This window comes from Phyllobates terribilis, unplaced genomic scaffold, assembly GCF_046119375.1.
Source record: "Phyllobates terribilis strain yellow unplaced genomic scaffold, ASM4611937v1 Scaffold_7__3_contigs__length_470593459, whole genome shotgun sequence".
Lineage (NCBI taxonomy): Eukaryota > Metazoa > Chordata > Amphibia > Anura > Dendrobatidae > Phyllobates > Phyllobates terribilis.
The window spans coordinates 468,287,322-468,310,676 of NW_027362767.1; the positions used below are offsets into that span (position 1 = coordinate 468,287,322).

Below are 23,355 nucleotides of genomic sequence, written 5' to 3' on the forward strand. Positions count from 1 at the left end.
CAGGAAGTGGAAAGGGCTTGGATATGTGGTGTGAAGGAGAGTTCCGAGTCCAGGGTTACCCCGAGGCAGTCATTCTCTTTGATGGATAGGTCAGATGGGGGGAATGAATGAGATGGGGGGAAAGATGAGGAATTCAGTTTATAATAATAATAATAATCATAATAATAATATTTATATAGCGCCAACATATTCCACAGCGCTTTACAATTCAGACAATTTACAGACATTATCAGCACTGTCCCCATTGGGGCTCACAATCTACATTCCTCCCACACTCCAAAGACATACTAAAAGGGAAACCCACGCAAACACAGGAAGAACATACAAACCATGTTAAGTTTTAGAAATCTGTCAGAGAAGAAGGATGAGATGGCGGACAGACATTGTGGGATTCTGGTTAGTAGGGAGGAGATATCAGGTCCAGAGAGGTAGATCTGTGTGTCATCAGCATAGAGGTGATACTGAAAGCCATGAGACTATGAGCTGTCCCAGACCGAAGGTGTAGATGGAGAAGAGGAGGGGTCCTAGGACTGAACCTTAGGGGCGAGATGAGGAGGTGGAGTGTGAGACACTGAATGTCTGGTCCGTTAGGTATGAGGAGATCCAGGATAGGGCTAAGTCTGTGATGCCGAGAGATGAGAGTCTGTGAGAAAAGGGAATGGTCCACTGTGTCGAAGGCAGATGACAGGTCCAGGAGGAGGAGGACAGGTCCAGGAGGAGGAGGACAGGTCCAGGAGGAGGAGGACAGGTCCAGGAGGAGGAGGACGGAGTATTGTCGCTTGGATTTGGCAGTTAGTAGGTCGGAAGCAAGATTGTAGGCGGTCAAAGAGGGAGCAGGAGGAGAGGTGGGAGGACAGCTCAGAATGGACGTGTTGTTTCAGTAGTTTTGAGGCAAAGGGGAGAAGTGATATGGGGCGATAGCTAGACACGGAGGATGGGTCAAGGGAGGGCTTTTTGAGGATGGGTGTGATTGCGGCATGTTTGAAGCATGAGGGGAAGACACCAGTTGTTAGTGACAAGTTGAAAAGGCGGGTTAGGAGTTGATATGAAGACTGTGGTAAGGTTAGGGATGAGGTGGGATGGGATTGGGTCGAGTTCACAGGTAGTGAGGTGTGATTTGGAGAGTAAAGAAGAGGCTTGATCTTCTGTAATGGTGGAGAAGCTGGTTTTGGAGGAGGAGGATTGAGTAGATACGAGGAAGGACTGTGAGGATTTTAGGCAAAAGCTTTGTCTGATGGTGTCAATCTTCTGTTTGAAGAATGAGGCACAGTCTTTGGCTGAGATGAGAGGACAGGGAGGAGATGCTGGTGGACGGAGGAGAGAATTGAAAGTGTTAAATAGCTGTTTAGGGTTGTGAGACAGGAAGGATATGTGAGATGAGAAGTAGGTTTGTTTTGCTGCAGTGAGTGTGGACTTTAAGGTAGTGAGGGATTGTTTGAATGTGATGAAGAGTTCATTGGAGCGTGACTTTTTCCATCTCCGCTAAGCAACTCTGGAGGCCAGTCTCAGTTCTTTAGTTAGGCTGGTGTGCCAGGGTTGTCTGTTGATTGTGCGAGCTTTGGTATGTGTGAGGGGGGAGATTGAATTGAGAGCTGCAGCTGTTGCGGTGTTTTATAAAGCGACAGCAGGATCGGCATCATGTAAGGAACTAATGTCGGTAAGAGGGAGGAGGGATTCAGAGATTGAGTGAAGGTCAAGGTGTTTGAGATTTCTGCGAGGATTTGTAAGTTTGTGGAGTGGGGATTGAGGACCTGGAGAGGAGAGGGAAGAGAATGAAAGTAGGTTGTGATCAGACAGGGAAGGAGGGGAGTTAGAGAGGTTGGATAGAGAACAGAGGCGGGTGATGAGGTCCAGTGTGTGACCATCTTTGTGAGTGGCTGCGGAAGACCATTGAGTAAGGCAGAAGGAGGAAGTGAGAGATAGAAGCTTAGAGACAGATGAGAGGGAAGTGTCAGTGGGGATGTTGAAGTCACCCATGATGATAGTGGGGATGTCAGCGGAAAGGAAGTGAAGTAGCCAGGTGGTGAATGGTCTAAGAAGGTGGTGGTTGGTCCTGGGGGTCGGTAAATGACAGCCAGTTGGAGGTTAGAGGGGAAGTAGATGCGCACACAGTGCACTTCAAAAGAGGGGAGTGTAAAGGAGGGTGGCAGTGGAATATGGGTGAAGGAGCAGCTATCTGACAGGAGGATACCAACTCCTCCGTCATGCTTGCGGCTGGAGCGGGGGGAGGGTGGGGGGCCCGCCATAAAGAAAGTGTACCTGGAGAGGCTCTGTCAGAGGGGGTGAGCCAGGTTTTGGTGATGGCGAGGAAGGAGTTTGTTAGTAATGAAACGATCATGGATGTAGGAAAGTCTTTTGCCGACGGAGCGAGCGTTCCTTAGAGCTCCAGTTAGTGGGACTGGAGAAGAGGTGACTGGGTGAATGGTATAAGGTTAGAAGGGGTACGGAAATTTGTGGCAGGTAGTGGATGAGAGGTAGAAGTGACTGTGGGGATGTGGAGAGATGTCGCCGGCAGTGAGGAGGAGAAGAGAAAGTGTTAGTAGGTGGGAGCAGGAGAGAGCATGAGGTGGCTGTCTGTGTTTGGAGACACAGGATTGAATATTGAGAAACAATTCTGAGGAGGAGGTGAGATGGATGGGGGGGATGGAGGGAGAGATGACCAGTTGATTATGAAGTTTAAGGATTAGGGGGGGTTAGTAGAAAGTGAAGGACTATAGGGGAGAGAGTGAAAACATTTGGAAACATTGCTTAGTGTGAATGTGTACTATCTTTAAAGTGCATAGTTAAAAGGGGGTATAAAAAATGTGGCTACCCCTTATGCATCTTCTAAATTTATAGGAGAGACTAAACCATCGGATGAGGGGCATTGTGGGAGCTGCTTGTGGATAAAGTAGCAGCTGATCAACACACCATGAGATGGCTGATCAAAGACACAACTAACACCATGCCCGGGTACACAGAATAACGCTTCCACCATCAGATAATGTCTGCAGTGATGGAGGACAGACGAGTATCAGTGAGTAATGAATGGATCCTAACAGATGACACAAAATAGATATGGGGCCATTAGATTGTTTCATATACCGCTGCATCTCACTATATTAGAATATCATCAAAAGGTGAATTTATTTCAGTTCTTCAATACAAAAAGTGAAGCTCCTATATTATATAGAGTCATTACACACAGAGGGGATCTATTATATAGAGTCATTACACACAGAGTGATCTATTATATAGAGTCATTACACACAGAGTGATCTATTATATAGTCATTACACACAGAGGGATCTATTATATAGTCATTACACACAGAGGGATCTATTATATAGAGTCATTACACACAGAGGGATCTATTATATAGAGTCATTACACACAGAGGGATCTATTATATAGAGTCATTACACGCAGAGGGATCTATTATATAGAGTCATTATACACAGAGGGGTCTATTATATAGAGTCATTACACACAGAGTGATCTATTATATAGAGTCATTACACGCAGAGGGATCTATTATATAGAGTCATTACACACAGAGGGATCTATTATATAGAGTCATTACACACAGAGCGATCTATTATATAGAGTCATTACACACAGAGGGATCTATTATATAGAGTCATTACACACAGAGCGATCTATTATATAGAGTCATTACACACAGGGATCTATTATATAGAGTCATTACACACAGAGGGGTCTATTATATAGAGTCATTACACGCAGAGGGATCTATTATATAGAGTCAGTACACACAGAGGGATCTATTATATAGAGTCATTACACACAGAGGGATCTATTATATACAGTCATTACACACAGAGGGATCTATTATATAGAGTCATTACACACAAAGGGATCTATTATATACAGTCATTACACACAGAGGGATCTATTATATAGAGTCATTACACACAGAGGGATCTATTATATAGAGTCATTACACACAGAGTGATCTATTATATAGAGTCATTACACACAGAGGGATCTATTATATAGAGTCATTACACACAGAGGGATCTATTATATAGTCATTACACACAGAGGGATCTATTATATAGAGTCATTACACACAGAGGGATCTATTATATAGAGTCATTACACACAGAGGGATCTATTATATAGAGTCATTACACACAGAGGGATCTATTATATAGAGTCATTACACACAGAGGGATCTATTATATAGAGTCATTACACACAGAGGGATCTATTATATAGTCATTACACACAGAGGGATCTATTATATAGAGTCATTACACACAGAGGGATCTATTATATAGAGTCATTACACACAGAGGGATCTATTATATAGTCATTACACGCAGAGGGATCTATTCTATAGTCATTACACACAGAGGGATCTATTCTATAGAGTCATTACACACAGAGGGATCTATTCTATAGAGTCATTACACACAGAGGGATCTATTCTATAGTCATTACACACAGAGGGATCTGTTATATAGAGTCATTACACACAGAGGGATCTATTATATAGAGTCATTACACACAGAGGGATCTATTATATAGTCATTACACACAGAGTGATCTATTATATAGAGTCATTACACACAGAGTGATCTATTATATAGTCATTACACACAGAGGGATCTATTATATAGAGTCATTACACACAGAGGGATCTATCATATAGTCATTACACACAGAGGGATCTATTATATAGTCATTACACACAGAGGGATCTATTATATAGTCATTACACACAGAGGGATCTATTATATAGTTATTACACACAGTGTGATCTATTATATAGAGTCATTACACGCAGAGGGATCTATTACATAGAGTCATTACACGCAGAGGGATCTATTACATAGAGTCATTACACGCAGAGGGATCTATTATATAGAGTCATTACACGCAGAGGGATCTATTATATAGAGTCATTACACGCAGAGGGATCTATTATATAGAGTCATTACACGCAGAGGGATCTATTATATAGAGTCATTACACGCAGAGGGATCTATTATATAGAGTCATTACACGCAGAGGTATCTATTATATAGAGTCATTACACGCACAGGGGTCTATTATATAGAGTCATTACACGCAGAGGGATCTATTATATAGTCATTACACGCAGAGGGATCTATTATATAGAGTCATTACAGGCAGAGGGATCTATTATATAGAGTCATTACAGGCAGAGGGATCTATTATATAGAGTCATTACACACAGAGGGATCTATTATATAGAGTCATTACACACAGAGGGATCTATTATATAGAGTCATTACACAGAGCGATCTATTATATAGAGTCATTACACACAGAGGGATCTATTATATAGTCTATATAATAGATCCCTCTGCGTGTAATGACTATATAATAGATCCCTGTGTGTAATGACTGTATATAATAGATCCCTGTGTGTAATGACTGTATATAATAGATCCCTCTCTGTGTAATGACTGTATATAATAGATCCCTCTGTGTGTACTGACTCTATATAATAGATCCCTCTGCGTGTACTGACTCTATATAATAGATCCCTCTGCGTGTAATGACTCTATATAATAGATCCCTCTGCGTGTAATGACTATATAATAGATCCCTCTGTGTGTAATGACTATATAATAGATCCCTCTGCGTGTAATGACTCTATATAATAGATCCCTCTGCGTGTAATGACTCTATATAATAGATCCCTCTGCGTGTAATGACTATATATAATAGATCCCTCTGTGTGTAATGACTATATAATAGATCCCTCTGCGTGTAATGACTATATAATAGATCCCTCTGCGTGTAATGACTATATAATAGATCCCTCTGTGTGTAATGACTCTATATAATAGATCCCTCTGTGTGTAATGACTCTATATAATAGATCCCTCTGCGTGTAATGACTATATAATCGATCCCTCTGTGTGTAATGACTCTATATAATAGATCCCTCTGCGTGTAATGACTATATAATAGATCCCTCTGTGTAATGACTCTATATAATAGATCCCTCTTCGTGTAATGACTATATAATAGATCCCTCTGCATGTAATGACTATATAATAGATCCCTCTGTGTGTAATGACTCTATATAATACATCCCTCTGCGTGTAATGACTATATAATAGATCCCTCTGTGTAATGACTCTATATAATAGATCCCTCTTCGTGTAATGACTATATAATAGATCCCTCTGCGTGTAATGACTATATAATCGATCCCTCTGTGTAATGACTCTATATAATAGATCCCTCTTCGTGTAATGACTATATAATAGATCCCTCTGTGTAATGACTCTATATAATAGATCCCTCTTCGTGTAATGACTATATAATAGATCCCTCTGCGTGTAATGACTATATAATCGATCCCTCTGTGTGTAATGACTCTATATAATAGATCCCTCTGCGTGTAATGACTATATAATAGATCCCTCTGTGTAATGACTCTATATAATAGATCCCTCTGCGTGTAATGACTATATAATAGATCCCTCTGTGTGTAATGACTCTATATAATAGATCGCTTTGTGTAATGACTCTATATAATAGATCCCTCTGTGTGTAATGACTATATAATAGATCCCTCTGCGTGTAATGACTCTATATAATAGATCCCTCTGCGTGTAATGACTCTATATAATAGATCCCTCTGTGTGTAATGACTCTATATAATAGATCCCTCTGTGTGTAATGACTCTATATAATAGATCGCTCTGCGTGTAATGACTCTATATAATAGATCCCTCTGCGTGTAATGACTCTATATAATAGATCCCTCTGCGTGTAATGACTCTATATAATAGATCCCTCTGAGTGTAATGACTCTATATAATAGATCCCTCTGTGTGTAATGCTTCTATATAATAGATCCCTCTGTGTGTAATGACTCTATATAATAGATCCCTCTGCGTGTAATGACTCTATATAATAGATCCCTCTGTGTGTAATGACTCTATATAATAGATCCCTCTGTGTGTAATGACTCTATATAATAGATCCCTCTGTGTGTAATGACTCTATATAATAGATCCCTCTGCGTGTAATGACTCTATATAATAGATCCCTCTGTGTGTAATGACTCTATATAATAGATCCCTCTGTGTGTAATGACTCTATATAATAGATCCCTCTGTGTGTAATGACTATATAATAGATCCCTCTGCGTGTAATGACTATATAATAGATCCCTCTGTGTGTAATGACTCTATATAATAGATCCCTCTGCGTGTAATGACTATATAATAGATCCCTCTGCGTGTAATGACTCTATATAATAGATCCCTCTGTGTGTAATGACTATATAATAGATCCCTCTGCGTGTAATGACTCTATATAATAGATCCCTCTGTGTGTAATGACTCTATATAATAGATCCCTCTGTGTGTAATGACTCTATATAATAGATCCCTTTGTGTAATGACTCTATATAATAGATCCCTTTGTGTAATGACTCTATATAATAGATCCCTCTGTGTGTAATGACTATATAATATATCCCTCTGCGTGTAATGACTCTATATAATAGATCCCTCTGCGTGCAATGACTCTATATAATAGATCCCTCTGCGTGTAATGACTCTATATAATAGATCCCTCTGCGTGTAATGACTCTATATAATAGATCACTCTGTGTGTAATGACTCTATATAATAGATCCCTCTGTGTGTAATGACTCTATATAATAGATCCCTCTGTGTGTAATGACTCTATATAATAGATCCCTCTGCGTGTAATGACTCTATATAATAGATCCCTCTGCGTGTAATGACTCTATATAATAGATCCCTCTGCGTGTAATGACTCTATATAATAGATCCCTCTGCGTGTAATGACTCTATATAATAGATCCCTCTGCGTGTAATGACTCTATATAATAGATCCCTCTGCGTGTAATGACTCTATATAATAGACCCCTCTGCGTGTAATGACTCTATATAATAGATCCCTCTGTGTGTAATGACTCTATATAATAGATCCCTCTGCGTGTAATGACTCTATATAATAGATCCCTCTGCGTGTAATGACTCTATATAATAGATCCCTCTGTGTGTAATGACTCTATATAATAGATCCCTCTGTGTGTCACTTTATGTATTGAATAACTGAAATAAATGAACTTTTTGATGATATTCTAATATAGTGAGATGCATATATTATATATTTTACTATGGACACGTGTGGCCCTGAGACTCTGTGCTGAATGCTGTACACATTCCTTGTATCGGTGTCCGGCCACCGTCTGTCAGCAGCGCCGTCTGTCAGCAGCGCCGTCTGTCAGCAGCGCCGTCTGTCAGCAGCGCCTCCGGCGACGGCTCACCTTGGAGAGGACAGCGCTCACACAACGGTCGTCAGATCCCAGGCTCTGGGCACCACTGGACTTGGATTCCTCATCAGACAGTGTCGTCCTCCTGTCCAAAACCAAAGGAGAATATCATAGTGAACAATGGCCGCCCCTCAGTCAATGACACGGGAGGGTTCTGTACCAACGGCCTCCACCCGCCCCTCACCTCACCTCGCCACGGGCCGGCCTCCACCCGCCCCTCACCTCGCCACGGGCCGGCCTCCACCCGCCCCTCACCTCGCCACGGGCCGGCCTCCACCCGCCCCTCATCTCGCCACGGGCCGGCCTCCACCCGCCCCTCACCTCGCCACGGGCCGGCCTCCACCCGCCCCTCACCTCGCCACGGGCCGGCCTCCACCCGCCCCTCACCTCGCCACGGGCCGGCCTCCACCCGCCCCTCACCTCGCCACGGGCCGGCCTCCACCCGCCCCTCACCTCGCCACGGGCCGGCCTCCACCCGCCCCTCACCTCGCCACGGGCCGGCCTCCACCCGCCCCTCACCTCGCCACGGGCCGGCCTCCACCCGCCCCTCACCTCGCCACGGGCCGGCCTCCACCCGCCCCTCACCTCGCCACGGGCCGGCCTCCACCCGCCCCTCACCTCGCCACGGGCCGGCCTCCACCCGCCCCTCACCTCACCACGGGCCGGCCTCCACCCGCCCCTCACCTCGCCACGGGCTGGACTACACCCGCCCCTCACCTCGCCACGGGCCGGCCTCCACCCGCCCCTCACCTCGCCACGGGCCGGCCTCCACCCGCCCCTCACCTCACCACGGGCCGGCCTCCACCCGCCCCTCACCTCACCACGGGCCGGCCTCCACCCGCCCCTCACCTCACCACGGGCCGGCCTCCACCCGCCCCTCACCTCACCACGGGCCGGCCTCCACCCGCCCCTCACCTCGCCACGGGCCGGCCTCCACCCGCCCCTCACCTCGCCACGGGCCGGCCTCCACCCGCCCCTCACCTCGCCACGGGCTGGACTACACCCGCCCCTCACCTCGCCACGGGCCGGCCTCCACCCGCCCCTCACCTCACCACGGGCCGGCCTCCACCCGCCCCTCACCTCGCCACGGGCTGGACTACACCCGCCCCTCACCTCACCACGGGCCGGCCTCCACCCGCCCCTCACCTCGCCACGGGCCGGCCTCCACCCGCCCCTCACCTCGCCACGGGCCGGCCTCCACCAGCCCCTCACCACGGGCCGGCCTCCACCCGCCCCTCACCACGGGCCGGCCTCCACCCGCCCCTCACCACGGGCCGGCCTCCACCCGCCCCTCACCACGGGCCGGCCTCCACCCGCCCCTCACCACGGGCCGGCCTCCACCCGCCCCTCACAGTTATAAGGCAGCGGGACCCTCTGTGCCCTGATGTGATAGACCCGCCGTTGTTCCACAGCGAGAGCTCATCTAGAGGGACAGGGAGGACAATGGAGGGTCCCCAGAGGGTTGAGACTGAACTCTTACCTGTCCTCAGTAATGCCGCACATACGCACGCGGTCAGCGCTGGTCCAGTTGTGCACACCACCAAAGAGTGGGGCAGCCGATATCATGGCAGGTGATGGCACCCCTGGAGCTGCTGAAAGAGTCCGCAGCCCCCCGGACTCCCTCCACGGCGCCCGATGTAGAGTCCGCCTGAAAACAAAAAGGGAATGAAGAAACAATTCAGATGTGAATGAGGACAGAGATGCTCGGAGCTCCTCGGTACGGCCCACCGCGCTGCCACGCTCCAGAACCGTCCACCGACTGTGCAGTGAATACTGAGATGAGCCGGCAAAGCCGAGTGCCAATCCCGACCATGATCCTGAGCTGTCAGCAGCATCCACATGACCCACGAGCTCTACTATACGAGAGGATGGAGGAGCCGGGGGGCAGCGTACGCTGAGTGGGCGGCCAGGCCGGGGGGGGGGGGCAGCGTACGCCGAGCGGGCGGCCAGGCCGGGGGGGGGGGGGTGGGGGGCAGCGCTCGCCGAGTGGGCGGCCAGGCCGGGAGGGGGGGGGGCAGCGCTCGCCGAGAGGGTGGCCAGGCCGGAGAGTGGCAGCGCTCGCCGTGCAGGCGGCCAGGCCAGGGATGGGGGGGGCAGCGCTCGCCGAGCAGGCGCCAGGCCGGGGGGGGAAGCGCTCGTCGAGCGGGCGGCCAGGCCGGGGGGGGGAAGCGCTCGCCGAGCGGGCGGCCAGGCCGAGGGGGTTGGGGGGGGGGGGGCAGCGCTCACCGTGCGGTGGGCCAGGCCAGGGGGGGCAGCGCTCGCCGTGGCGTACGCCAAGCGGACGGCCAGGCCGGGGGGGTGGGGGGGGGGCCAGGCCGGGGGGGGCAGCGCTCGCCATGCGGGGGGCCAGCGTACGCCAAGCGGGCGGCCAGGCCGTGGGGGTTGGGGGGCAGCGCTCGCTGAGTGGGCGGCCAGGCCCAGGGGGGGTGGCAGCGCTCGCCGAGAGGGCGGCCAGGCCGGGGGGGGCAGCCAGGCACCGCGTATCCGGCTTCTCTCGCTGTCGTGTCGTTGGCCTCTCAGCTTATTGCCGGATGAATTAATGATGAGCTGCGACGCTCCATGTAAATTATTATTAATCGCGAGATTCCAGCACAGAGGCCCCGAGCGAGAGAAGAGAGCGCAAGTAAGCAGAACGTGCAGCCGTACACAGCGCTGACAGGAGCAGGGTCTGACATAAGGACTCAGAAGAACAGGGGGCTGCCGTGTGTGCGCTCAGGTCTCAGAAGAACAGGGGGCTGCCGCGTGTGCGCTCAGGTCTCAGAAGAACAGGGGGCTGCCGAGTGTGCGCTCAGGTCTCAGACGAACGGGGGGCTGTATGCGCTCAGGTGTCAGAGGGACGGGGGGCTGTATGCGCTCAGGTCTCAGACGGACGGGGGGCTGCCGCGTGTGCGCTCAGGTCTCAGACGGACGGGGGGGCCGTATGCGCTCAGGTCTCAGACGGACGGGGGGGCCGTACGCGCTCAGGTCTCAGACGGGGGGGGGGGCCGTACGCGCTCAGGTGTCAGACGGACGAGGGGCTGTACGCGCTCAGGTGTCAGACGGACGGGGGGCTGTATGCGCTCACATTACACGGGACTGCTGTGCGGTGACCGCGGCTATCAAATTACACGGGACTGCTGTGCGGTGACCGCTGCTATCACATTACACGGGACTGCTGTGCGGTGACCGCTGCTATCACATTACACGGGACTGCTGTGCGGTGACCGCTGCTATCACATTACACGGGACTGCTGTGCGGTGACCGCTGCTATCACATTACACGGGACTGCTGTGCGGTGACCGCTGCGCTCACATTACACGGGACTGCTGTGCGGTGACCGCTGCGCTCACATTACACGGGACTGCTGTGCGGTGACCGCTGCGCTCACATTACACGGGACTGCTGTGCGGTGACCGCTGCTATCACATTACAAGGGACTGCTGTGCGGTGACCGCTGCTATCACATTACACGGGACTGCTGTGCGGTGACCGCTGCCATCACATTACACGGGACTGCTGTGCGGTGACCGCTGCCATCACATTACACGGGACTGCTGTGCGGTGACCGCTGCTATCACATTACACGGGACTGCTGTGCGGTGACCGCTGCTATCACATTACACGGGACTGCTGTGCGGTGACCGCTGCTATCACATTACACGGGACTGCTGTGCGGTGACCGCTGCTATCACATTACAAGGGACTGCTGTGCGGTGACCGCTGCTATCACATTACACGGGACTGCTGTGCGGTGACCGCTGCTATCACATTACACGGGACTGCTGTGCGGTGACCGCTGCTATCACATTACACGGGACTGCTGTGCGGTGACCGCTGCTATCACATTACACGGGACTGCTGTGCGGTGACCGCTGCTATCACATTACACGGGACTGCTGTGCGGTGACCGCTGCGCTCACATTACACGGGACTGCTGTGCGGTGACCGCTGCTATCACATTACACGGGACTGCTGTGCGGTGACCGCTGCTATCACATTACACGGGACTGCTGTGCGGTGACCGCTGCGCTCACATTACACGGGACTGCTGTGCGGTGACCGCTGCTATCACATTACACGGGACTGCTGTGCGGTGACCGCTGCTATCACATTACACGGGACTGCTGTGCGGTGACCGCTGCGCTCACATTACACGGGACTGCTGTGCGGTGACCGCTGCTATCACATTACACGGGACTGCTGTGCGGTGACCGCTGCCATCACATTACACGGGACTGCTGTGCGGTGACCGCTGCCATCACATTACACGGGACTGCTGTGCGGTGACCGCTGCTATCACATTACACGGGACTGCTGTGCGGTGACCGCTGCGCTCACATTACACGGGACTGCTGTGCGGTGACCGCTGCTATCACATTACACGGGACTGCTGTGCGGTGACCGCTGCTATCACATTACACGGGACTGCTGTGCGGTGACCGCTGCGCTCACATTACACGGGACTGCTGTGCGGTGACCGCTGCTATCACATTACACGGGACTGCTGTGCGGTGACCGCTGCTATCACATTACACGGGACTGCTGTGCGGTGACCGCTGCTATCACATTACACGGGACTGCTGTGCGGTGACCGCTGCTATCACATTACACGGGACTGCTGTGCGGTGACCGCTGCTATCACATTACACGGGACTGCTGTGCGGTGACCGCTGCTATCACATTACACGGGACTGCTGTGCGGTGACCGCTGCTATCACATTACACGGGACTGCTGTGCGGTGACCGCTGCTATCACATTACACGGGACTGCTGTGCGGTGACCGCTGCTATCACATTACACGGGACTGCTGTGCGGTGACCGCTGCTATCACATTACACGGGACTGCTGTGCGGTGACCGCTGCTATCACATTACACGGGACTGCTGTGCGGTGACCGCTGCTATCACATTACACGGGACTGCTGTGCGGTGACCGCTGCTATCACATTACACGGGACTGCTGTGCGGTGACCGCTGCTATCACATTACACGGGACTGCTGTGCGGTGACCGCTGCTATCACATTACACGGGACTGCTGTGCGGTGACCGCTGCGCTCACATTATACGGGACTGCTGTGCGGTGACCGCTGCTATCACATTACACGGGACTACTGTGCGGTGACCGCTGCTATCACATTACACGGGACTGCTGTGCGGTGACCGCTGCTATCACATTACAAGGGACTGCTGTGCGGTGACCGCTGCTATCACATTACACGGGACAGCTGTGCGGTGACCGCTGCTATCACATTACACGGGACTGCTGTGCGGTGACCGCTGCTATCACATTACACGGGACTGCTGTGCGGTGACCGCTGCTATCACATTACACGGGACTGCTGTGCGGTGACCGCTGCGCTCACATTACACGGGACTGCTGTGCGGTGACCGCTGCGCTCACATTACACGGGACTGCTGTGCGGTGACCGCTGCTATCACATTACACGGGACTGCTGTGCGGTGACCGCTGCTATCACATTACACGGGACTGCTGTGCGGTGACCGCTGCGCTCACATTACACGGGACTGCTGTGCGGTGACCGCTGCTATCACATTACACGGGACTGCTGTGCGGTGACCGCTGCTATCACATTACACGGGACTGCTGTGCGGTGACCGCTGCTATCACATTACACGGGACTGCTGTGCAGTGACCGCTGCTATCACATTACAAGGGACTGCTGTGCGGTGACCGCTGCTATCACATTACACGGGACTGCTGTGCGGTGACCGCTGCTATCACATTACACGGGACTGCTGTGCGGTGACCGCTGCTATCACATTACACGGGACTGCTGTGCGGTGACCGCTGCTATCACATTACACGAGACTGCTGTGCGGTGACCGCTGCTATCACATTACACGGGACTGCTGTGCGGTGACCGCTGCGCTCACATTACACGGGACTGCTGTGCGGTGACCGCTGCTATCACATTACACGGGACTGCTGTGCGGTGACCGCTGCTATCACATTACACGAGACTGCTGTGCGGTGACCGCTGCTATCACATTACACGAGACTGCTGTGCGGTGACCGCTGCTATCACATTACACGGGACTGCTGTGCGGTGACCGCTGCTATCACATTACACGGGACTGCTGTGCGGTGACCGCTGCTATCACATTACACGGGACTGCTGTGCGGTGACCGCTGCTATCACATTACACGGGACTGCTGTGCGGTGACCGCTGCTATCACATTACACGGGACTGCTGTGCGGTGACCGCTGCTATCACATTACACGGGACTGCTGTGCGGTGACCGCTGCTATCACATTACACGGGACTGCTGTGCGGTGACCGCTGCTATCACATTACACGGGACTGCTGTGCGGTGACCGCTGCTATCACATTACACGGGACTGCTGTGCGGTCATCACCATCCATAGCAGATAGTATCTCCCATTTCTTCAGTCACTCTTCACTGCCCAGGACCGGTCGTGCTCTGCTCTCCTAACGACGCGGGCAGAACATGGGCAGAACAGAGGCCGCCCGACGCGGGCAGAACACGGGCCGCCCGATGCGGGCAAAACATGGGCAGAACACAGGCCGCCCGACGCGGGTAGAACATGGGCAGAACACGGGCCGCCGGACACAGGAAGCTGAACGGCTGGAACTCATCCCCACTGTCTCCTATCACCGGTCTGGGGAGCCAAGTAAAAACAATGGCTAACACTGTAACAAACCTTCTGCTGTGTGAACTACTAGAGGTGCAAGCAAAAATCTTTAAAACCTCAAGGAAGTGAAACCCAAAGAATCTTAGCAGCAGACTGGACGGCCCTTTAAAAAAAAATATCTGCATGTGGAAAAGCAGCGACGTCCCTGGAAAGCTGAACCCTAAGGAGCGCAGTGCTGCGGTGAGCGGAGAACCGTGGGGCGATCACCCGGACCACTCATCTTACAGGTGCGCTGCCTCCCTAGAGTCAATAGATCAGACTCCAGGGAACAGAGCGCCGCACCAACTGCTCCGATCAGCGGATCACAGCTCTGAGTGACGCCTGGATCCCGGGGGAGCAGAGCCCTGCACACAGCGTGCCGGCCGTACGGGCAGAGCCCTGCGCACAGCGTGCCGGCCGTACGAGCAGAGCCCTGCGCACAGCGTGCCGGCCGTACGAGCAGAGCCCTGCGCAGAGTGTGCCGGCCGTAGAGAACAGAGCCCTGCGCAGAGTGTGCCGGCCGTAGAGAACAGAGCCCTGCGCACAGCGTGCCGGCCGTACGAGCAGAGCCCTGCGCACAGCATGCCGGCCGTACGAGCAGAGCCCTGCGCACAGCGTGCCGGCCGTACGAGCAGAGCCCTGCGCAGAGTGTGCCGGCCGTAGAGAACAGAGCCCTGCGCAGAGTGTGCCGGCCGTAGAGAACAGAGCCCTGCGCACAGCGTGCCGGCCGTAGAGAACAGAGCCCTGCGCACAGCGTGCCGGCCGTATGAGCAGAGCCCTGCGCACAGTGTGCCGGCTGTACGAGCAGAGCCCTGCGCAGTGTGCCGGCTGTACGAGCAGAGCCCTGCGCACAGTGTGCCGGCTGTACGAGCAGAGCCCTGCGCACAGTGTGCCGGCTGTACGAGCAGAGCCCTGCGCACAGTGTGCCGGTCGTACGAGCACACTGTCTGCTCGTGTCTGCTGTGTCCCAGCCCATCCATACAACACCGGGTGAATCGCTACAAAGAATCACGTTACCCAACGTCTGCAACACAGCGGGAAATCAAAGAGATCCCACTAATAAAGCTTAGGGGAGACACCGCCGAGCACAGGCGGCCCCAGACACACATCTCCAGGAGACACCGCCGAGCACAGGCAGCCCCAGACACACATCTCCGGGAGACACCGCCGAGCACAGGCGGCCCGGGACGCATATCTCCAGGAGACACCGCCGAGCACAGGCGGCCCCAGACACACATCTCCGGGAGACACCGCCGAGCACAGGCGGCCCCAGACACACATCTCCGGGAGACACCGCCGAGCACAGGCGGCCCCAGACACACATCTCCGGGAGACACCGCCGAGCACAGGCGGCCCCAGACACACATCTCCAGGAGACACCGCCGAGCACAGGCGGCCCGGGACACACATCTCCAGGAGACACCGCCGAGCACAGGCGGCCCCAGACACACATCTCCAGGAGACACCGCCGAGCACAGGCAGCCCCAGACACACATCTCCGGGAGACACCGCCGAGCACAGGCGGCCCGGGACGCATATCTCCAGGAGACACCGCCGAGCACAGGCAGCCCCAGACACACATCTCCGGGAGACACCGCCGAGCACAGGCGGCCCCAGACACACATCTCCGGGAGACACCGCCGAGCACAGGCGGCCCCAGACACACATCTCCGGGAGACACCGCCGAGCACAGGCGGCCCGGGACACACATCTCCGGGAGACACCGCCGAGCACAGGCGGCCCGGGACACACATCTCCAGGAGACACCGCCGAGCACAGGCGGCCCCAGACACACATCTCCAGGAGACACCGCCGAGCACAGGCAGCCCCAGACACACATCTCCGGGAGACACCGCCGAGCACAGGCAGCCCCAGACACACATCTCCGGGAGACACCGCCGAGCACAGGCGGCCCGGGACACACATCTCCAGGAGACACCGCCGAGCACAGGCGGCCCGGGACACACATCTCCGGGAGACACCGCCGAGCACAGGCGGCCCGGGACACACATCTCCGGGAGACACCGCCGAGCACAGGCGGCCCCAGACACACATCTCCAGGAGACACCGCCGAGCACAGGCGGCCCCAGACACACATCTCCGGGAGACACCGCCGAGCACAGGCGGCCCCAGACACACATCTCCGGGAGACACCGCCGAGCACAGGCGGCCCCAGACACACATCTCCGGGAGACACCGCCGAGCACAGGCGGCCCCAGACACACATCTCCAGGAGACACCGCCGAGCACAGGCGGCCCCAGACACACATCTCCGGGAGACACCGCCGAGCACAGGCGGCCCCAGACACACATCTCCGGGAGACACCGCCGAGCACAGGCGGCCCCAGACACACATCTCCGGGAGACACCGCCGAGCACAGGCGGCCCCAGACACACATCTCCAGGAGACACCGCCGAGCACAGGCGGCCCCAGACACACATCTCCAGGAGACACCGCCGAGCACAGGCGGCCCCAGACACACATCTCCGGGAGACACAGCCGAGCACAGGCGGCCCCAGACACACATCTCCAGGAGACACCGCCGAGCACAGTCGGCCCGGGACACACATCTCCAGGAGGCACCGCCGAGCTCAGGTGGTCTCCGCTACAGAAATTAACATGCTGCGGCTTGTGAACCCGCACCGCGGGGGAGTTTACGCAGCATTAAACATAGTGGGAATGAGATTATTATAAATCATCCATTGTGCTTGTCCTGTAGAACGCAGCGTTATGGATGCTGCTCTACCTGAGGCGAACACAGGAGCTAACTCAGAATCAGTACAGTGACTGCACCAGCAGAATAGTGAGCGCAGCTCTGGAGTATAATACAGGAGGTAACTCAGGATCAGTAATGTAATGTATGAACACAGTGACTGCACCAGCAGAATAGTGAGTGCAGCTCTGGAGTATAATACAGGAGGTAACTCAGGATCAGTAATGTAATGTATGTACACAGTGACTGTACCAGCAGAATAGTGAGTGCAGCTCTGGAGTATAATACAGGATGTAACTCAGGATCAGTAATGTAATGTATGTACACAGTGACTGCACCAGCAGAATAGTGAGTGCAGCTCTGGAGTATAATACAGGATGTAACTCAGGATCAGTAATGTATGTACACAGTGACTGCACCAGCAGAATAGTGAGTGCAGCTCTGGAGTATAATACAGGATGTAACTCAGGATCAGTAATGTAATGTATGTACACAGTGACGGCACCAGCAGAATAGTGAGTGCAGCTCTGGAGTATAATACAGGATGTAACTCAGGATCAGTAAGGTAATGTACACAGTGACTGCACCAGCAGAATAGTGAGTGCAGCTCTGGAGTATAATACAGGATGTAACTCAGGACCAGTAATGTAATGTATGTACACAGTGACTGCACCAGCAGAATAGTGAGTGCAGCTCTGGAGTATAATACAGGATGTAACTCAGGATCAGTAATGTAATGTATGTACACAGTGACTGCACCAGCAGAATAGTGAGTGCAGCTCTGGGGTATAATACAGGATGTAACTCAGGATCAGTAATGTAATGTATGTACACAGTGACTGCACCAGCAGAATAGTGAGTGCAGCTCTGGAGTATAATACAGGAGGTAAGTCAGGATCAGTAATGTAATGTATGTACACAGTGACTGCACCAGCAGAATAGTGAGTGCAGCTCTGGAGTATAATACAGGAGGTAACTCAGGATCAGTAATGTAATGTATGTACACAGTGACTGCACCAGCAGAATAGTGAGTGCAGCTCTGGAGTATAATACAGGAGGTAACTCAGGATCAGTATTATAATGTATGTACACAGTGACTGCACCAGCAGAATAGTGAGTGCAGCTCTTGAGTATAATACAGGAAGTAACTCAGGATCAGTAATTTAATGTATGCACATAGTGACTGCACCAGCAGAATAGTGAGTGCAGCTCTGGAGTATAATACAGGATGTAACTCAGGATCAGTAAGGTAATGTATGTACACAGTGACAGCACCAGCAGAATAGTGAGTGCAGCTCTGGAGTATAATACAGGATGTAACTCAGGACCAGTAATGTAATGTATGTACACAGTGACTGCACCAGCAGAATAGTGAGTGCAGCTCTGGAGTATAATACAGGAGGTAACTCAGGATCAGTAATGTAATGTATGTACACAGTGACTGCACCAGCAGAATAGTGAGTGCAGCTCTGGAGTATAATACAGGATGTAACTCAGGATCAGTAATGTAATGTATGTACACAGTGACTGCACCAGCAGAATAGTGAGTGCAGCTCTGGAGTATAATACAGGAGGTAACTCAGGATCAGTAATGTAATGTATGTACACAGTGACTGCACCAGCAGAATAGTGAGTGCAGCTCTGGGGTATAATACAGGATGTAACTCAGGATCAGTAATGTAATGTATGTACACAGTGACTGCACCAGCAGAATAGTGAGTGCAGCTCTGGAGTACAATAAAGGATGTAACTCAGGATCAGTAATGTAATGTATGTACACAGTGACTGCACCAGCAGAATAGTGAGTGCAGCTCTGGAGTACAATAAAGGATGTAACTCAGGATCAGTACTGTAATGTATGTACACAGTGACTGCACCAGCAGAATAGTGAGTGCAGCTCTGGAGGATAATTCAGGATCAGTATTCCAGATCTTCCCAGATGCTCAAATTAATAAAATCAAAGTGCGCAGTAACAATGTCTGCCGACATCTGGGGAAGATGATGATGAATCTTCCAGCCTCCTCCCAGCTTTCCCGGTGACAGATAGTCTCAGCTGACAGTGGGGGACATGAGGATGGGCAGTTGCTGGGAAGGTTCGGGGGCTCTGGATGAATCCACTGGCTCTCCCTAATGAATGCAGATCACATGTGATCCCCAGCTGTGAGGCGACGGTCAGCGTCATCTCCTGACATCTGCAGCGCCTCCATGAAGAGGGACATTACTGCTATCAGTCCAGAGACATCACACACAACATGGCCATATTCGTGGTAAAGCGCCGACAGGATTATGGTACAATGAGGGCAGAGCTTCTGAAGGGCTAGAAGAGCGGGCTGGGCCTGCAGGGGCCACAGAATGAACCCAGAGCCCACCACCATTACCACGTCCCTGGAGAGCTGCGGCTCCAGCCGCCATCAGCGAGCTGCCACACACCCGGAGTCCTCCAGAGCTGCCACACACCCAGAGTCCTCCAGAGCTGCCACACACCCAGAGTCCTCCAGAGCTGCCACACACCCAGAGTCCTCCAGAGCTGCCACACACCCAGAGTCCTCCAGAGCTGCCACACACCCAGAGTCCTCCAGAGCTGCCACACACCCAGAGTCCTCCAGAGCTGCCACACACCCAGAGTCCTCCAGAGCTGCCACACACCCAGAGTCCTCCAGAGCTGCCACACACCCAGAGTCCTCCAGAGCTGCCACACACCCAGAGTCCTCCAGAGCTGCCACACACCCAGAGTCCTCCAGAGCTGCCACACACCCAGAGTCCTCCAGAGCTGCCACACACCCAGAGTCCTCCAGAGCTGCCACACACCCAGAGTCCTCCAGAGCTGCCACACACCCAGAGTCCTCCAGAGCTGCCACACACCCAGAGTCCTCCAGAGCTGCCACACACCCAGAGTCCTCCAGAGCTGCCACACACCCAGAGTCCTCCAGAGCTGCCACACACCCAGAGTCCTCCAGAGCTGCCACACACCCAGAGTCCTCCAGAGCTGCCACACACCCAGAGTCCTCCAGAGCTGCCACACACCCAGAGGCCTCCAGAGCTGCCACACACCCAGAGGCCTCCAGAGCTGCCACACACCCAGAGTCCTCCAGAGCTGCCACACACCCAGAGTCCTCCAGAGCTGCCACACACCCAGAGTCCTCCAGAGCTGCCACACACCCAGAGTCCTCCAGAGCTGCCACACACCCAGAGTCCTCCAGAGCTGCCACACACCCAGAGTCCTCCAGAGCTGCCACACACCCAGAGTCCTCCAGAGCTGCCACACACCCAGAGTCCTCCAGAGCTGCCACACACCCAGAGTCCTCCAGAGCTGCCACACACCCAGAGTCCTCCAGAGCTGCCACACACCCAGAGTCCTCCAGAGCTGCCACACACCCAGAGTCCTCCAGAGCTGCCACACACCCAGAGTCCTCCAGAGCTGCCACACACCCAGAGTCCTCCAGAGCTGCCACACACCCAGAGTCCTCCAGAGCTGCCACACACCCAGAGTCCTCCAGAGCTGCCACACACCCAGAGTCCTCCAGAGCTGCCACACACCCAGAGTCCTCCAGAGCTGCCACACACCCAGAGTCCTCCAGAGCTGCCACACACCCAGAGTCCTCCAGAGCTGCCACACACCCAGAGTCCTCCAGAGCTGCCACACACCCAGAGTCCTCCAGAGCTGCCACACACCCAGAGTCCTCCAGAGCTGCCACACACCCAGAGTCCTCCAGAGCTGCCACACACCCAGAGTCCTCCAGAGCTGCCACACACCCAGAGTCCTCCAGAGCTGCCACACACCCAGAGTCCTCCAGAGCTGCCACACACCCAGAGTCCTCCAGAGCTGCCACACACCCAGAGTCCTCCAGAGCTGCCACACACCCAGAGTCCTCCAGAGCTGCCACACACCCAGAGTCCTCCAGAGCTGCCACACACCCAGAGTCCTCCAGAGCTGCCACACACCCAGAGTCCTCCAGAGCTGCCACACACCCAGAGTCCTCCAGAGCTGCCACACACCCAGAGTCCTCCAGAGCTGCCACACACCCAGAGTCCTCCAGAGCTGCCACACACCCAGAGTCCTCCAGAGCTGCCACACACCCAGAGTCCTCCAGAGCTGCCACACACCCAGAGTCCTCCAGAGCTGCCACACACCCAGAGTCCTCCAGAGCTGCCACACACCCAGAGTCCTCCAGAGCTGCCACACACCCAGAGTCCTCCAGAGCTGCCACACACCCAGAGTCCTCCAGAGCTGCCACACACCCAGAGTCCTCCAGAGCTGCCACACACCCAGAGTCCTCCAGAGCTGCCACACACCCAGAGTCCTCCAGAGCTGCCACACACCCAGAGTCCTCCAGAGCTGCCACACACCCAGAGTCCTCCAGAGCTGCCACACACCCAGAGTCCTCCAGAGCTGCCACACACCCAGAGTCCTCCAGAGCTGCCACACACCCAGAGTCCTCCAGAGCTGCCACACACCCAGAGTCCTCCAGAGCTGCCACACACCCAGAGTCCTCCAGAGCTGCCACACACCCAGAGTCCTCCAGAGCTGCCACACACCCAGAGTCCTCCAGAGCTGCCACACACCCAGAGTCCTCCAGAGCTGCCACACACCCAGAGTCCTCCAGAGCTGCCACACACCCAGAGTCCTCCAGAGCTGCCACACACCCAGAGTCCTCCAGAGCTGCCACACACCCAGAGTCCTCCAGAGCTGCCACACACCCAGAGTCCTCCAGAGCTGCCACACACCCAGAGTCCTCCAGAGCTGCCACACACCCAGAGTCCTCCAGAGCTGCCACACACCCAGAGTCCTCCAGAGCTGCCACACACCCAGAGTCCTCCAGAGCTGCCACACACCCAGAGTCCTCCAGAGCTGCCACACACCCAGAGTCCTCCAGAGCTGCCACACACCCAGAGTCCTCCAGAGCTGCCACACACCCAGAGTCCTCCAGAGCTGCCACACACCCAGAGTCCTCCAGAGCTGCCACACACCCAGAGTCCTCCAGAGCTGCCACACACCCAGAGTCCTCCAGAGCTGCCACACACCCAGAGTCCTCCAGAGCTGCCACACACCCAGAGTCCTCCAGAGCTGCCACACACCCAGAGTCCTCCAGAGCTGCCACACACCCAGAGTCCTCCAGAGCTGCCACACACCCAGAGTCCTCCAGAGCTGCCACACACCCAGAGTCCTCCAGAGCTGCCACACACCCAGAGTCCTCCAGAGCTGCCACACACCCAGAGTCCTCCAGAGCTGCCACACACCCAGAGTCCTCCAGAGCTGCCACACACCCAGAGTCCTCCAGAGCTGCCACACACCCAGAGTCCTCCAGAGCTGCCACACACCCAGAGTCCTCCAGAGCTGCCACACACCCAGAGTCCTCCAGAGCTGCCACACACCCAGAGTCCTCCAGAGCTGCCACACACCCAGAGTCCTCCAGAGCTGCCACACACCCAGAGTCCTCCAGAGCTGCCACACACCCAGAGTCCTCCAGAGCTGCCACACACCCAGAGTCCTCCAGAGCTGCCACACACCCAGAGTCCTCCAGAGCTGCCACACACCCAGAGTCCTCCAGAGCTGCCACACACCCAGAGTCCTCCAGAGCTGCCACACACCCAGAGTCCTCCAGAGCTGCCACACACCCAGAGTCCTCCAGAGCTGCCACACACCCAGAGTCCTCCAGAGCTGCCACACACCCAGAGTCCTCCAGAGCTGCCACACACCCAGAGTC

At 53.9% G+C, this 23,355-nt stretch overlaps 1 protein-coding gene across 3 annotated transcripts in view; it reads right to left on the reverse strand.

The window, feature by feature from the left end:
• The window catches only part of BCORL1 (BCL6 corepressor like 1), a 112,203-nt gene that overhangs the window by 64,287 nt on the left and 24,561 nt on the right, over positions 1–23,355 (reverse strand). For all 3 annotated transcript variants that reach the window (XM_073642207.1, XM_073642205.1, XM_073642208.1), the window contains exons 2-3: positions 9,780–9,947; positions 8,294–8,384 (exon numbers count right to left, since the gene is read on the reverse strand). In XM_073642207.1, coding sequence (XP_073498308.1) covers positions 8,294–8,384; positions 9,780–9,865 — 177 coding nt within the window. In that variant the 5' untranslated portion in view covers positions 9,866–9,947. The remainder of the gene's footprint in view (positions 1–8,293; positions 8,385–9,779; positions 9,948–23,355) is intronic.